Source organism: Vipera ursinii, assembly GCF_947247035.1.
Source record: "Vipera ursinii genome assembly, chromosome: 5".
NCBI classification, from domain to species: domain Eukaryota; kingdom Metazoa; phylum Chordata; class Lepidosauria; order Squamata; family Viperidae; genus Vipera; species Vipera ursinii.
In genome coordinates, this window is record NC_139518.1 from 99,332,127 (window position 1) to 99,346,216 (window position 14,090).

Consider the following 14,090-nt stretch of genomic DNA (forward strand, 5'->3'; position numbering starts at 1 on the left):
GCTTGACTCCCTCTTCTTTGGGCAGCCCCTGAGATATTGGAACACTGCTATCATGTCCCCCCTCGTCCTTCTCTTCATTAAACTAGACATTAAACTAAACTATTTGTCAGAATGGAGTGACCCAGTAAAATTCTTGGCAGCCCCAGCCAACAAAAGGATCGTCTCAGGATCCCCTTGTGTAAACTGTTGTCCTTCACTGCAGTGTGCTGATGCAGACATTTGAACTTTCTTTGCAACTGCACAGCCAATCGAGGGTTTTCCATCGGAATTGGCGATGTCACTCCCGGGCAGGGCTTGCTGAAGGCAAAATATGAACTACTGAATGCTGGCTACAAGAAATGTGATGAATACATCGAAGCCTTGAAGACCGGTAAACTACAGCAACAGCCTGGCTGCACAGCAGAGGAAACTCTAGAGGTTAGTCATACCCCATTTATAAATTTTATTTATTCTCTTATTAAATGTATCTGCCGCCCATCGCGCCATCAGGCGGCCCCAGGTGACTTCCAGTAAGATAAAAACAGTGCAAAACTGTTAAAATATTAAAATGATGAATATTAACATTAAAATTAACAAAAATAGCTAAGGAAGGAAGCATTGTATAAATTAATGAGTAATGTTCATGTCAAGTTCAGACATGGGATCCAGCAAATAAAATAATAATAACAACAAAACTGATGATGATGATGATGATGATAGAATTGGAAGGGACCTTGGAGGTCTTCTAGTCCAACCCACTACTCAGGCCATGTCAGACAAATGGTTCCCCAGTCTCTTCTTAAAAACTTCCAGTGTTTGGAACTGTTTTACCTTTAGCAGTATTGTAAAGTCTGCCGTGGCTGCGGCGTAGCCATTAACATTCATATTTGTTATGATTTGAAATTGAAGAATGAGGCCGTGCCTCTTGATTCCTCTCGCCAAAGAAGCTATGTCCCCTTTTAGTCCTGAAATTTATTTATTTATTTATTTATTTATTTATTTATTTATTTTTATATACCGCCCTTTCCCTGAGGACTCAGGGCGGTTTACAGGGAATTAAAAAATCCACCATACAAAAGTTAAAAAAACCAAATTAAAAAATATTAAATTGACCCTGTAAACTTAAAACCCCAATTAAACTTAAAACCCCAATGAACCCTACGGGACAAATTTCTTACAATTAGTCATCACTCATTGTCTTATCCGCTGGGAGAACTCAGAGCAATTCAACCTTTTTGGTCCCTTATTGTGGGGCGTTTCATTCAATTCCAAACAATAGGCACTGGGCTGCTACCTTAAGAATAATGTCAGCGTCCGATTGGAATAGTGAAATGAAAACAGTCAAATCCTTGCCAGCGTGGCTTGTTAATTGAGTCTTTTTGCTAGGCCCTGATTCTGAAGGAGCTGTCCGTTATCCGCGACCACGCTGGCAGTGCCTGCCTGAGAGAACTCGACAAGAGTAACAGCCCCCTCACGATGGCTGTTTGTGGCTCAAAAGGTAGGATTGATCCTTCCAATTAGCACCTATCTCTGTGACCAGTAAATGCCTTAAGAGCAACACCATCCAGTCAGAGCCGAAGAAGCTTCTTGGACGAGCAGCGGAACATATTAAAAAAATAACAAAAAAATAACAAGAAAGTCCAGAAAAAAAAGCACCTTTGGGTTTTCATTTTTACCGAACCTCAGAAGGATGGAAGGCTGAGTCAACCTTGAGCCGGTCAGTGAATTAGCCTGCAATACTGCGTTCTAACCACTGCACCACCGCGGCTCCTAAGTCAGCTCCCTGTTGAGCTCCAGATGGCTCCCGACCTTCGCCCTTTCCGCCGCGACCTGAAGACTTGGCTATTTGAACTTGCCGGCCTGGACTGAGGGACTGGGATTTTAGATTTTAAATTTTACATTTTAGAACGTGTTTTATTGTCTAGGGCTACTTGGTTTAATTTATTTTAATTTTTGTATATTATGTGTTGTATATAGTGTTTTAATTGCCCTGTACACCGCCCCGAGTCCTTCGGGAGAGGGGCGGTATATAAATCCAAATAAAAAATAAATAAATAATAAGTTGCAGCACGGAAGATCTATTAAGCCTATTCACAAGAATCTAGTTAGCTAAAATTAAACGCTATAGTGGCGCCAAATATGGTTCAACGGAATTCAAAGAGGGTTGCACTTAGATCATTTGGGCAACGTAAGGACTCTGAGCTGATGAGAAGTTTAACTCTGCCTCCTGCCCCAGCTTTGCCTGCTCTTCTACACAGTTCACCCCAAAACCCTGAGATGTTTTGTGGGGTAGGCTCTTCTCTAACCATTAACCAGACCTGGCCATATTTTGTTTTTGTTTTGTTTTAAGCTCAGCTGGTGTGGTCACAATCGGCCAAGATCCCCCACCAAAAGCATTTATTCATAATTAGTACAGCCTTGTAGGATCGCAGAACAAGCATCTCATATTGACTTTTGATGCTTTACTTATCGTAATAGAGTAGGGGAAAAAACAGTGTGATAACATGTTGGTGCTGACCTTTCTTGTTGTCATTTTTCCCCCCTAATAGGATCCTTTATCAATATATCCCAGATGATAGCTTGTGTAGGTCAACAAGCTATCAGTGGGTCAAGGGTGCCCGATGGCTTTGAAAACCGATCCTTGCCTCATTTTGACAAGCATTCCAAGGTAAGAAGCCTGGGTGTTGGACAGGACTTCGGCAATATTGTGGAACGAGGCAGTGTGGGTTCGAATCTTAGATGTGATGAAGGTGGACTTTTGATCCAACTGATGGATGTTGTTAATGATCCTGGTTTTGATTCCTGGAGAAATCCTAGCAGATTTCTTTGCGACATTTTCAGAAATGTTTCACCCAGGGTCTTCTGGAAAGTCTTTCATCTTTCCAGACTAAGACTCAGAGAAAGAGTGGCTGGCCCAAAGGCATCCAATTGCCTTCCATGTCTAGAACCATGCTCAAGGGAGACCTAGAACTTGGCTCTCCTTGTTCCTGGTCCAGCATCTTTAGCCACTATGCCAATCTAATCTCACAAAATGATAGCTAAGATTAATTCAAAACTTACAATTCATGAGGCTACGCAAAGGTATTGGATAGCTTACCAATTCTGTGTCACGGTTCTGACAGATGAAACTCTCCAAAGAACTTCGAGGCATTGTTTACCTTAAAGAATCTTTATTTGAGTAGTATGGCATCGGCACGTACGCAGGCGAAGCCAAAATCTGAATTCCCCTCCCCTGAGCACCTAGTATCAAAGCACAATTCCCTCCTCCAATTAGCAGTCATAAATCACGTTCCCCAATTAGTTTGAAGCACGGGCTTCCTCTCCAGTTCTCCAGCCCGCCAATTCTTTATCATTTCTGATTTCAGTAACCTTGGTTCTCACACTAGGTTCAGTGTTGTTATGTCTAGCTAGAGCCAGGGGTGTCAAACTCAATTTCATGGAGGGCCGCATCAGCATGGCGGTTGCCCTCAGGGGGGCGGGTGGGTGTGGCCTGGGCGGGCGTGGCCTACTGGGTGGGCGTGGCTAGAGTGCGTATGGCCTACTGGGTGGGCGTGGCCAGCTCTACATCGTTGGCATCAAGGGTGCCTATGGGGGGCCCGGGCAGGAGTGGGACAGATCTGAGGGTCTCTGGCAGGAGGAGGGTCTCTGGGCCAGGGCCAAGGCAGTGGGGGCCATTCCCTCACTGTTTCCAGGATGGCTTCGCGGGCCGCATGAAACCACTTCGCTGGCCGGATCTGCCCCCCCCAGGCCTTGTGTTTGACATGTCTGAGCTAGACACTCATGCACGTTCCTTCCCCCAGCGTCATCTAAAAGCGAAAGGGAAAAGATGGCTCCATTTCCATCTGTTCTCAATGCAAAAAACGTCCGGTGTTAGCAGCGTTGACATTCTGATTACAAGCGTGTGTCCTTTGAATTAGATTTCGCCCCTCTTCCAAGGAATAGGCGATCAGAAGCCTCCCGATTTGACCCTCCTAGGGAAATTTAGAGCGATGTGCTTAACTGCCATTTGAATCTAAACCCGCCAGTCCAGTTCCAGGATGTTAGCCAGGCTGGCCGTGGAAGTAAATCCTACAGCAATAGATTTCAGACGTCTCTTCCTTTTTCAGCTTCCAGCCGCCAAAGGTTTTGTGGCCAACAGCTTCTTTTTTTTTAATTGAAAAGTTTTAAAATACATTTTATCTTTCACAATCCCCCCTCCCCCCACCCCTACCTATCCCTCCCAGCCCCTCCCCCCCATTTCCCCCTCCCCCCCCCCCGACTTCCCAGAGCTAAGTACAAGGTATAAAAACAAAGAACAATCATAAACATCCCTATGCTAACAACACTAAACTCTTAAATCTATCACTCTCTAGCTCATATAAGATAACTACAAGCAATATTAATATTACATATAAAAAGAAAGAAAACAGAAAAAAGAAAGGAAGACTTATTCAAATGCTAAATGAAACTTCTTGGTCCCATATTTGTTCTGGATATACTCAATCCATTTTCTCCACTCCATAACATAACGTTCTTGTGAGTGATCTTTCAAATAAGCCGAAATCTTTGCCATCTCTGCCAGGTCAGAAACCTTTAAAGTCCATTCTTCTACAGTCGGCAGCTCCTCCTTCTTCCAATATTGACCTATTAAAAGTCTTGCTGCTGTAATTAAATTCAGCATCAACTTAGTGTCCACAACAGTAGCATCCATAATTATTCCCAACAAAAACAATTGCGGACAGAACTTTATCCTTTGCTTAAAGATCTTCTGCATATTCCACCAAATTTTTATCCAAAAAGCCTTGACCTTTTTGCAAGTCCACCGTATGTGGAAATACGTTACATCTTCACCACCACACCTCCAACATTTTGGCTGGTAGTTCGGATACATACTTGCAAGCTTTTTAGGATCTAAGTGCCATCTATAAAACATTTTATAAAAGTTCTCTCTCAAGTTCTGAGCTTGTGTAAATTTTACGTTCCTCACCCAGATCTTTTCCCACATATCCATAGTAATAACTTCTTGAATATTCTGGGCCCATTTTATCATACAGTCTTTAAGAAGTTCTGTTTCTGAGTCAATTTCTATCAATGCAAGATATATCCGTTTGATATGTGCTAACCCTAAATCCTACAGCAATAGATTTCAAACGTCTCTTCCTTTTTCAGCTTCCAGCCGCCAAAGGTTTTGTGGCCAACAGCTTCTATTCTGGGTTGACGCCCACTGAATTTTTCTTCCACACCATGGCGGGACGGGAAGGCCTTGTTGACACAGCTGTGAAAACAGCTGAGACGGGATATATGCAGGTAACTGGAGGCTCTTGTCTATAGGAGAACTGTCCGGCTAGCCAACTATAGGTATTTATTCTCCTTTAAGTCAAGAATTGTTTCCTTGCCAACGACTTCCAGTCTCTCGTCCCCTTTCTGCTTTCCGTTCTGAGGGTAAAGAAAGAAAAGAAATAGGAAAGAGCAAACTGTTATATCCACAGTTCTTTGCTGTGGATGGATGGATGGATGGATGGATGGATGGATGGATGGATGGATTAGATAGATTTTATTTTATTTATTTTATTTTAATTCCATTTATATCCCGCCCTTCTCCGAAGACTCAGGGCGGCTTACAAGAGAGATGTACATTTTTTATTTATTTAATGGGGACACTCAAGTTAATTTCTCCTGGAAGTTCCTATGGCCTACATAATGCTAATTAAAGTTTTCTGAGACCTTGATTTAAAAAAATAATAATTAACTGTGGATACAGGTAGCCTAATTAACAAAACCCTGGGTGTTACTTAATGACTTTGGCCCCTTAAGGAACTTGAATAGAAGGTTATCTTTATAGTTACATTTCAATTTAGTAGACTTCTTGTTATAAACCATAAATGCACAATGTATTTCCAGATAGATAGATAGATAGATAGATAGATAGATAGATAGATAGATAGATAGATAGAGTAGATATAATGGATGGATGGATGGTCAGTTAGATACATAGATGCATAAATGATGGATGGATAGATAAGTAGATGATAGACAGATACATAGATACAGATGATGGATGGATGGGTAGGTAGGTAGATAGGTAGATACATACATACATAATAGATACATAGGTATTTATATTTTTCTATTCAGCTGCATGACTGAATAAACATTCTCCTAGATATTCAAAAACAAGAAGCAGACCTCAACTCCTTTTATGGTAGTCAGTGGGAACCGGTTACCCTCCCCATCTTGACTTAACATTCCCTGCCTGTGACTGTGTCCTAAAGATGGTATTTCTCCATCTTCTCCCAGAGGCGATTGGTGAAATCCCTCGAAGATCTTTGCTCTCAGTACGACTTGACCGTCCGGAGTTCAACAGGGGACATCATACAGTTCATTTATGGTGGGGATGGCTTGGATCCAGCAGCCATGGAAGGGAAGGACGAGCCGTTGGAGTTCAGGCGGGTTCTGGACAATGTCAGAGTAAGTGTCGGCCGCAGGGCATCTTTTCTGGAGAAGGAACAGTTTTCTGGATGTCCACCAAAGCGTGAAGGCCTTGGATTTGAATACTGATTGTCCCCGTCATAGTTTCTGCAGCTGAAATGCCCTGCAGTTTTCTTAAATCAGGGGTCCTTGGTGCTCTCTGAGCTGGCTTGCGTTCTTGCAGACATTTCATTACTCTAACTTGGTAACATCATCAGTGCTAGAAGAGAGTGTGGGTTATGGAGAGGAGGAGGAGGAGGAAAGGCCTGTGGGGTCCTTGGTGCACTCTGAGCTTGCTTGCTTTCTTGCAGACGTTTCATGACCCAGCTAGGCAACATCATCAGTGCTAGAAGAGAGTGTGGGTTATGGAGAGGAGGAGGAGAAGGAGGAAGAAGAGGAGGAGGAGGAGGAGGAGGAGGAGGAAAGGCCTGTGGGGTCCTTGGTGCTCTCTGAGCTGGCTTGCTTTCTTGCAGACGTTTCATTACTCTCACTAGGCAACATCATCAGGGCTAGAAGAGAGTGGGTTATGGAGAGGAGGAGGAGGAGGAGGAGGAGGAAAGGCCTGTGGGGTCCTTGGTGCTCTCTGAGCTTGCTTGCTTTCTTGCAGACGTTTCATGACCCAGCTAGGCAACTTCATCAGTGCTAGAAGAGAGTGTGGGTTATGGAGAGGAGGAGGAGAAGGAGGAAGAAGAGGAGGAGGAGGAGGAGGAGGAAAGGCCTGTGGGGTCCTTGGTGCTCTCTGAGCTGGCTTGCTTTCTTGCAGACGTTTCATTACTCTCACTAGGCAACATCATCAGGGCTAGAAATGAGTGTGGGTTATGGAGAGGAGGAGGAGGAAAGGCCTGTGGGGTCCTTGGTGCTCCCTGAGCTGGGTGATTTCCTTGCAGACGTTTCGTGACCCAGCTAGGTAACATCATCAGTGCTAGAAGAGAGTGTGGGTTATGGAGAGGAGGAGGAGGAGGAGGAGGAAAGGCCTGTGGGGTCCTTGGTGCTCTCTGAGCTGGCTTGCTTTCTTGCAGACGTTTCATGACCCTAACTAGCTAACATTGTCAGGGCTAGTAAGGAGGGCTGTTTGCTATAAATTAATATTCCAGGGACGACACCTGTACACATCAAACAGATTCTTTAAATCTTGCAAGGTCTTATCCGACATTTGTTTTGGGAAACCGCTTCCGGAAAGACTCATCAAACAGCAGCAGCAAAGCTCTTCGAAGGAGACCTGGGTCAGGATTTTTGGTTGGTTGGTTGGTTTGCATCAGATGTTTATATTTGCACAAGAAGTGCTGAGCAGCAGCGTTCGTTCAGAGGGAACGTTGAATTTTCGAAGGAAGCCAAGTGTAAAACAGCGCTGTAAATTGATCCCTTTTGGTACTGTCCATAGGGTTTTCTTAGGCCTTAGAAAAGCTGAGCAACAACAAAGCTAGTGGAGGTGACAGTATTCCAGCTGAGCTATTCAAAATCTTAAAAGATGATGTAGTAAAAGTGCTACACTCAATTTGCCAGCAAATTTGGAAAACTCAACAGTGGCCACAGGATTGGAAAAGATCAGTTTACATTCCAATTCCAAAGAAAGGCAGTGCCAAAGAATGTTCAAACTATCGCACCATTGCACTCATTTCTCATGCTAGTAAAGTTATGCTTAAAATTCTACAAGCTAGACTCCAGCAGTATGTGGATCGAGAACTACCAGAAGTACAGGCAGGATTTCGAAGAGGCAGAGGAACTAGAGATCAAATTGCTAACATACGCTGGATCATGGAGAAAGCTAGAGAGTTCCAGAAAAACATCTACTTCTGCTTCATTGACTATGCTAAAGCCTTTGATTGTGTGGATCATAACAAACTCTGGCAAGTCCTTAAAGAGATGGGCATACCAGACCATCTTATTTGTCTCTTGAGAAATCTATATGCGGGCCAAGAAGCAACAGTGAGAACTGGACACGGAACCACTGATTGGTTCAAAATTGGGAAAGGAGTCCGGCAAGGGTGTATACTGTCGCCTTGCCTATTTAACTTATATGCAGAGCACATCATGAGAAAGGCAGGGCTAGATGAATCAAAAGTTGGAATTAAGATTGCCGGAAGAAACATCAACAACCTAAGATACGCAGATGATACCACTCTAATGGCAGAAAGTGAAGAAGAACTAAAGAGCCTCTTGTTGCAGGTGAAGAAGAGAGTGCAAAACTTGTGTTGAAACTAAACATTAAGAAAACCAAGATCATGGCATCTGGCCCTCTCAATTCCTGGCAAATAGATGGGGAAGAAATGGAGGTAGTGACAGATTTTATTTTCCTGGGCTCCAAGATCACTGCAGATGGGGACTGTAGCCAAGAAATTAAAAGACGCTTGCTCCTGGGGTGGAAAGCCATGACAAATCTAGACAGCACACTAAAAAGCAGAGATATCACCCTGTCAACAAAAGTGCGTATAGTCAAGGCTATGGTCTTCCCAGTTGCAATGTATGGCAGTGAAAGCTGGACCATAAGAAAGGCTGAGCGCCAAAGAATTGAGGCCTTTGAACTCTGGTGCTGGAGAAGACTCCTGCGAGTCCCTTGGACTGCAAGGCGATCAAACCGGTCAGTCCTAGAGGAGATCAACCCTGACTGCTCTTTAGAAGGCCAGATCCTGAAGCTAAAACTCAAATCCTTTGGCCACCTAATGAGAAGGAAGGACTCCCTGGAGAAGAGCCTAATGCTGGGAAAGATTGAGGGCAAGAGAAGAAGGGGACGACAGAGAATGAGGTGGCTGGATGGAGTCACTGAAGCAGTAGGCATGAGCTTAAATGGACTTCAGAAGATGGTAGAGGACAGGAAGGCCTGGAGGAACATTGTCCATAGGGTCGCGATGGGTCGGACACGACTTCGCAACTAACAACAACAACAAATTGATCCCTGTGCGGTTCTGTGCCTTTAGGCCGTGTATCCCAGCCGGAGCGAGCCTGCGCTGAGCAAAAACGAGTTGGTGCTAACAGCTGAATCCATCATGAAGAAGGACGAGTTCCTGTGTTGCCAGGAGAGCTTCCTACAGGTAGGTTTTTCTTACGATGCCCTTTTCCACCCAAAGATAATTTTTCCGTAAAAGGTTGTGCCCTCTTTAGAACTCAAAATGCATGTCCTTGTATTCCCCTCTTGGTTATTGGATACGTGGACTCTCGAGTTTAATGTCCGTCGGCGTCTTCCTTTTCCCCCGTCTCCCCCAATCTCCTCAGAGATGGCTTCTTTTGTCAACCCCGGAAGCGACAAAAGATTCCTTAAAACTTCCATTTTTAAGACCGGACATTGTTTTAAAGACAGGAGAGGACTTTATTCCTTTCAGAGTTCTTTGCTTGGATGCGCTGGTAATATCCAAAACCGGAGGTTTGTTTCAAAACCAGGAGAGAAAAAAAACACCCCCAAAACTAAAATAAAGTTGCAAAAACACGTTGGTTTGTTTTGTAAAAGTTGAGAAGTGTTCACTTCAACAACAGCAAAACCCCCTGCTTTGTCTTTTCCCGTTGGTTCTCGAAGGCTTTAACTGAAAGTGGCTACGTGGCCCGTAATAAGGTAATTGACGCATGTGTGTGTGTGTGTGTGTCTGTGCACAGTTTATGCCGAGGAGGCTCGTAGTTGCACTAAAGTCAGCTCAGTGTTGAAGCAGCGGAGTAAAGTCAGTGCCATACTGGAACCTAGCCAGTTTATGAGTGCTGGAGCTTAGTTGCTAGTGGAGGTTTAAATGCACCCTCTCCACTGGGCACGGGATATTTTGCAAAAGCTGGACGCTCCCGACAATACGCTTGTTTTTTTTCCTAGCTCTCAAAATCTTCCGGATCTCCTTTTCTTGACTCCAGCTTCAGGTTTTGCTAGAAGGAAAACCAAGAGCGGATTCTGCACTGGCAATTCGTGCTCTTGATAGCTTCCTCCCTACCTCCACTTTTCTTTCTTTCTTTCTTTCCTTCCTTTGCTTTTCATTCATTCCTTCCTCCTTTCCTCCCTCCGCTGTTCCTTCTTTCTTTCTTTCCTTCCTTCCTTCCTTCCTTCCTTCCTTCCTTCCTTCTTTCCTTCCTTCCTCCCTCCCTCCGCTTTTCCTTCCTCTGCTTTTCATTCATTCCTTCCTCCTTTCCTCCCTCCGCTTTTCCTTCTTTCTTTCTTTCCTTCCTTCCTTCCTTCTTTCCTTCCTTCCTCCCTCCCTCCGCTTTTCCTTCCTTCCTTATTTCCTTCCTTCCTTCCTCCCTCCCTCCCTCCGCTTTTCCTTCCTCTGCTTTTCATTCATTCCTTCCTCCTTTCTTCCCTCTGCTTTTCCTTCTTTCTTTCCTTCCTCCCTCCCTTCCTTCCTTCCTCCCTCCCTCCGCTTTTCCCTTCCTCTGCTTTTCATTCCTTCCTTCCTCCTTTCCTCCCTCCGCTTTTCCTTCCTCTGCTTTTCATTCCTTCCTTCCTTCTTTCCTTCCTCCCTCCCTCTGCTTTTCCTTCCTTATTTCCTTCCTTCCTCCCTCCCTCTGCTTTTCCTTCCTCTGCTTTTCATTCATTCCTTCCTCCTTTCCTCCCTCCGCTTTTCCTTCTTTCTTTCCTTCCTTCCTTCCTTCCTCCCTCCCTCCCTCCGCTTTTCCTTCCTCTGCTTTTCATTCCTTCCTTCCTCCTTTCCTCCCTCTGCTTTTCCTTCTTTTTTTCTTTCCTTGCTTCTTTCCTTCCTTCCTTATTTCCTTCCTTCCTCCCTCCCTCCGCTTTTCCTTCCTCTGCTTTTCAGTCCTTCCTTCCTCCTTTCCTCCCTCCGATTTTCCTTCTTTCCTTCCTTCCTTCTTTCCTTCCTTCCTCTGCTTTTCCTCCTTCCCTCCCTCCTCTTTTCCTTTCTCCGTCTGCTTTTCATTCATTCCTTCCTCCTTTCCTGCCTCCGCTTTTCCTTCCGCCCTCTCTCCCTCCTCTCTCCCTCCTCCTCCTCTGCTTTTCATTACTTCCTCCCCATAATTTCCACAGTCAGAGATTATTTTTGGTGGTTTTTGAGCAACTCTTGAGCGAAAGAGAGCTTGCACAAAAAGAGGATACTGAGAGTAGTTAAGTTTACACAGCAACCACACAGATACACTGAGGTGTGTACAAAAGTTTTACTTGTGGAATAAGACAATAGCACAGTCCAGGAAAAAACAGTCCAGGTCATACACGAGTAATGAAAAGATAGCAGATAACAACAGTCCAAGGATTATCCGATACAGAGTCTTCTTACCAGTCCGTAAGTCAAACACAGTTCTACAGGTTTAGCAAAACAGTAGCAAACCCACAAACCACGATAAACAGCAAGTAACAGCAAGCGAGAGTGAACGTAACAGAGAGAGAGAGAGAAGCTATGTCTCTAGCTCCCTCTTATGGCCATAGGAAACAGCGACGGCCAATCATCAGAAGGTATGATGCAATGCATTACATAGTTAAAGTGATACATTACAGTTCTATAACAATGATACAATCGTAGTTCATATACATTGCCAACCCAACCAGTTAGGCCACAGACATATACCTAACATTTTTGTTTATACAGCGCTGCAAAAAGAGACAGTGATACCAGCAGATTTTCTTTTTTTCCCCCCGATACAAACATTTGTTTGCATGGCATGTTGATTCTTTCAGGGGCATTGCCTGGTTTTATTCCCTCCCCCCCCCAGCTCGGCAAAGGGAGTTGAAGAGACCAGAATGCAGTTAAGGTTGCAGTTGCCATCCGAATGCATTGTTTTCTACAATGTACTCTGAAGTGGTCCCGAGCATTATTTGTTGCTCGGTCAGTCCTGGGTTCAGAGACTAAAACAATCAAGGCAGCCTAGAGAGTCCACCCCAATCCCTTCTATTAAAAGGAAGGAAAAGCAATGGCCACGCAGGCAGTCCTCAGTGTGTGGCCGAAATGGAACCCAAGTCACAGGCCCTGATCTCCCCTGAGGTTTTTTTCCCCTGCAATTTTCAGAATATGCTCCTTAAAAAAGGAACAGGGCCGCCCACCCACCCACCCCTCTCCAGAGTCTGAATCTGAACCGTGAACTTAGCAGTCATTGGAAAAAGAAAAATCATCTATGTGGGATTACGTCCACCTGGAATTAGAAGCGATGAGGGAGCTGGCCAGATTGGATGACCCTATCAAATTTTGGAGTGGGGGGGGGAAGGCAGCTCAGAGAAAAAAGACGACGTAAAAAGCAGCGGAAAGTTCTAAGAAGAGTATGAAATATCACCCGAGGTTCACACCGTGGGCTGTTAGGCTTTTCAATGGGACGTAATTTCTGTGAACTTATGCAGAATTGACTTGGGAGGCCGGTGTGTGTGGTGTAGTTGGCTCACATGGTGTGGTAGGATGGAGGGTTTGTTGTCACTGTGTGTTGCGGGGAGGGAGCACGGGGGGGGGGAGGCTCAGCTAATCTCAATGTACACATGTTGTACTTTGGCAATAAAGGTTTATTATCACTGTAATCGGAGCTAAACACAGAATCCTAAGTTGACCTATGAGCAGAAGAGAGGCCAGCTCCTCGGGGAAAATTTCCCCCAAAGATTTGGAATTACGGTACAAGCTGCTTCGTCTTCGAAAGAGAGGCAGAATTTTGTTTTAGGAGACATTCAGGGAATCTGGAGATTCTCCATCATCCAGGTCACGGTTGTCCCAAAAGGCAACTGGATTTTCTCGGGGGGGGGGGGGCGGGTTCCTTGAAAACATTTCACTTCTCATTCCAATGTTTTCGAGTAATAAACCCCCAAACTTCTAATTGTAACTCCTGAAAATGTACATTGAAGTCACACCTCACCTTCTTATCTCCACGCTTAGGCTGATGTCCCCGAATAGGAGAAATTGAACGCGCCACTAAGCTGCCGGCTTCGTTCTGGAGCTCTCGTTATAGTTTTTCCATTCTGTGCTCGTTCGTTCTCCCAGCCACAAAACTGCTTTTCCAAGCGCGACAGGCTCTCTGTGCAAGCTGATAGATATACACTGATACGTTGCTTTTCCAACTAAAATTTCAAGTCTTAACTGCTTGGAATGTCTCTTTCTTTCTTTCTTTCTTTCTTTCTTTCTTTCTTTCTTTCTTTCTTTCTTTCTTTCTTTCTCTTCCCTTCCCTCCTTCCTTCCTTCTTTCCTTTCTTTTCCTTCCCTTCCCTTCCCTACCCTTCCCTCCCCTCCCCTTCCTTCCTTCCTTCCTTCCTTCCTTCCTTCCTTCCTTCCTTCCTTCCTTCCTTCCTTCCTTCCTTCCTTCCTTTCTTTCTTTCTTTCTTTCTTTCTTTCTTTCTTTCTTTCTTTCTTTCTTTCTTTCCTCTTTGAAATCGGTCTGATTGCTTGGCTGTTTACAGAACCTTGCCCAGTGCATGCTTTTGTGCAGAAGAAAATCCTGTTTTGAGTTCAAGGAGGCTGACCACGAGGGCTGTTCCGTTTGTTTCCTGCTCCAGCTGGGATGTTACTCTAGCCTCAGAGAAGGGTTCCAGAAAACCCTTCCTGTATGGTCTTTGCAAAATATATCTTATTTTTTTTTCCCTGTTCTAAATATTATCTGATTGCTCACCGAGTCTCCCGTTTCAAAGCCAGAGCCTGCTTGAAGAGTGCCTAGGCCCCTTTCAAGGGACGCGGTGGCTCAGTGGGTTAGGACGCTGAGCTTTTGTCGATCAGAAGGTCGGCAGTTTGGCGGGTCGAATCCCGAGTGCCGTGTAACAGACTGAGCGTCTGTTACGCGTC

General features: G+C 44.7%; 1 protein-coding gene across 1 annotated transcript in view; it reads left to right on the forward strand.

Moving 5' to 3' along the window:
- POLR3A (RNA polymerase III subunit A) overlaps positions 1 to 14,090 on the forward strand; it is a 49,197-nt gene that overhangs the window by 20,857 nt on the left and 14,250 nt on the right. Inside the window, exons 16-21 of the mRNA XM_083364166.1 lie at positions 245 to 417; positions 1,366 to 1,477; positions 2,529 to 2,647; positions 5,128 to 5,265; positions 6,256 to 6,426; positions 9,342 to 9,455. Of these exons, the coding sequence (XP_083220292.1) occupies positions 245 to 417; positions 1,366 to 1,477; positions 2,529 to 2,647; positions 5,128 to 5,265; positions 6,256 to 6,426; positions 9,342 to 9,455 (827 nt within the window). The remainder of the gene's footprint in view (positions 1 to 244; positions 418 to 1,365; positions 1,478 to 2,528; positions 2,648 to 5,127; positions 5,266 to 6,255; positions 6,427 to 9,341; positions 9,456 to 14,090) is intronic.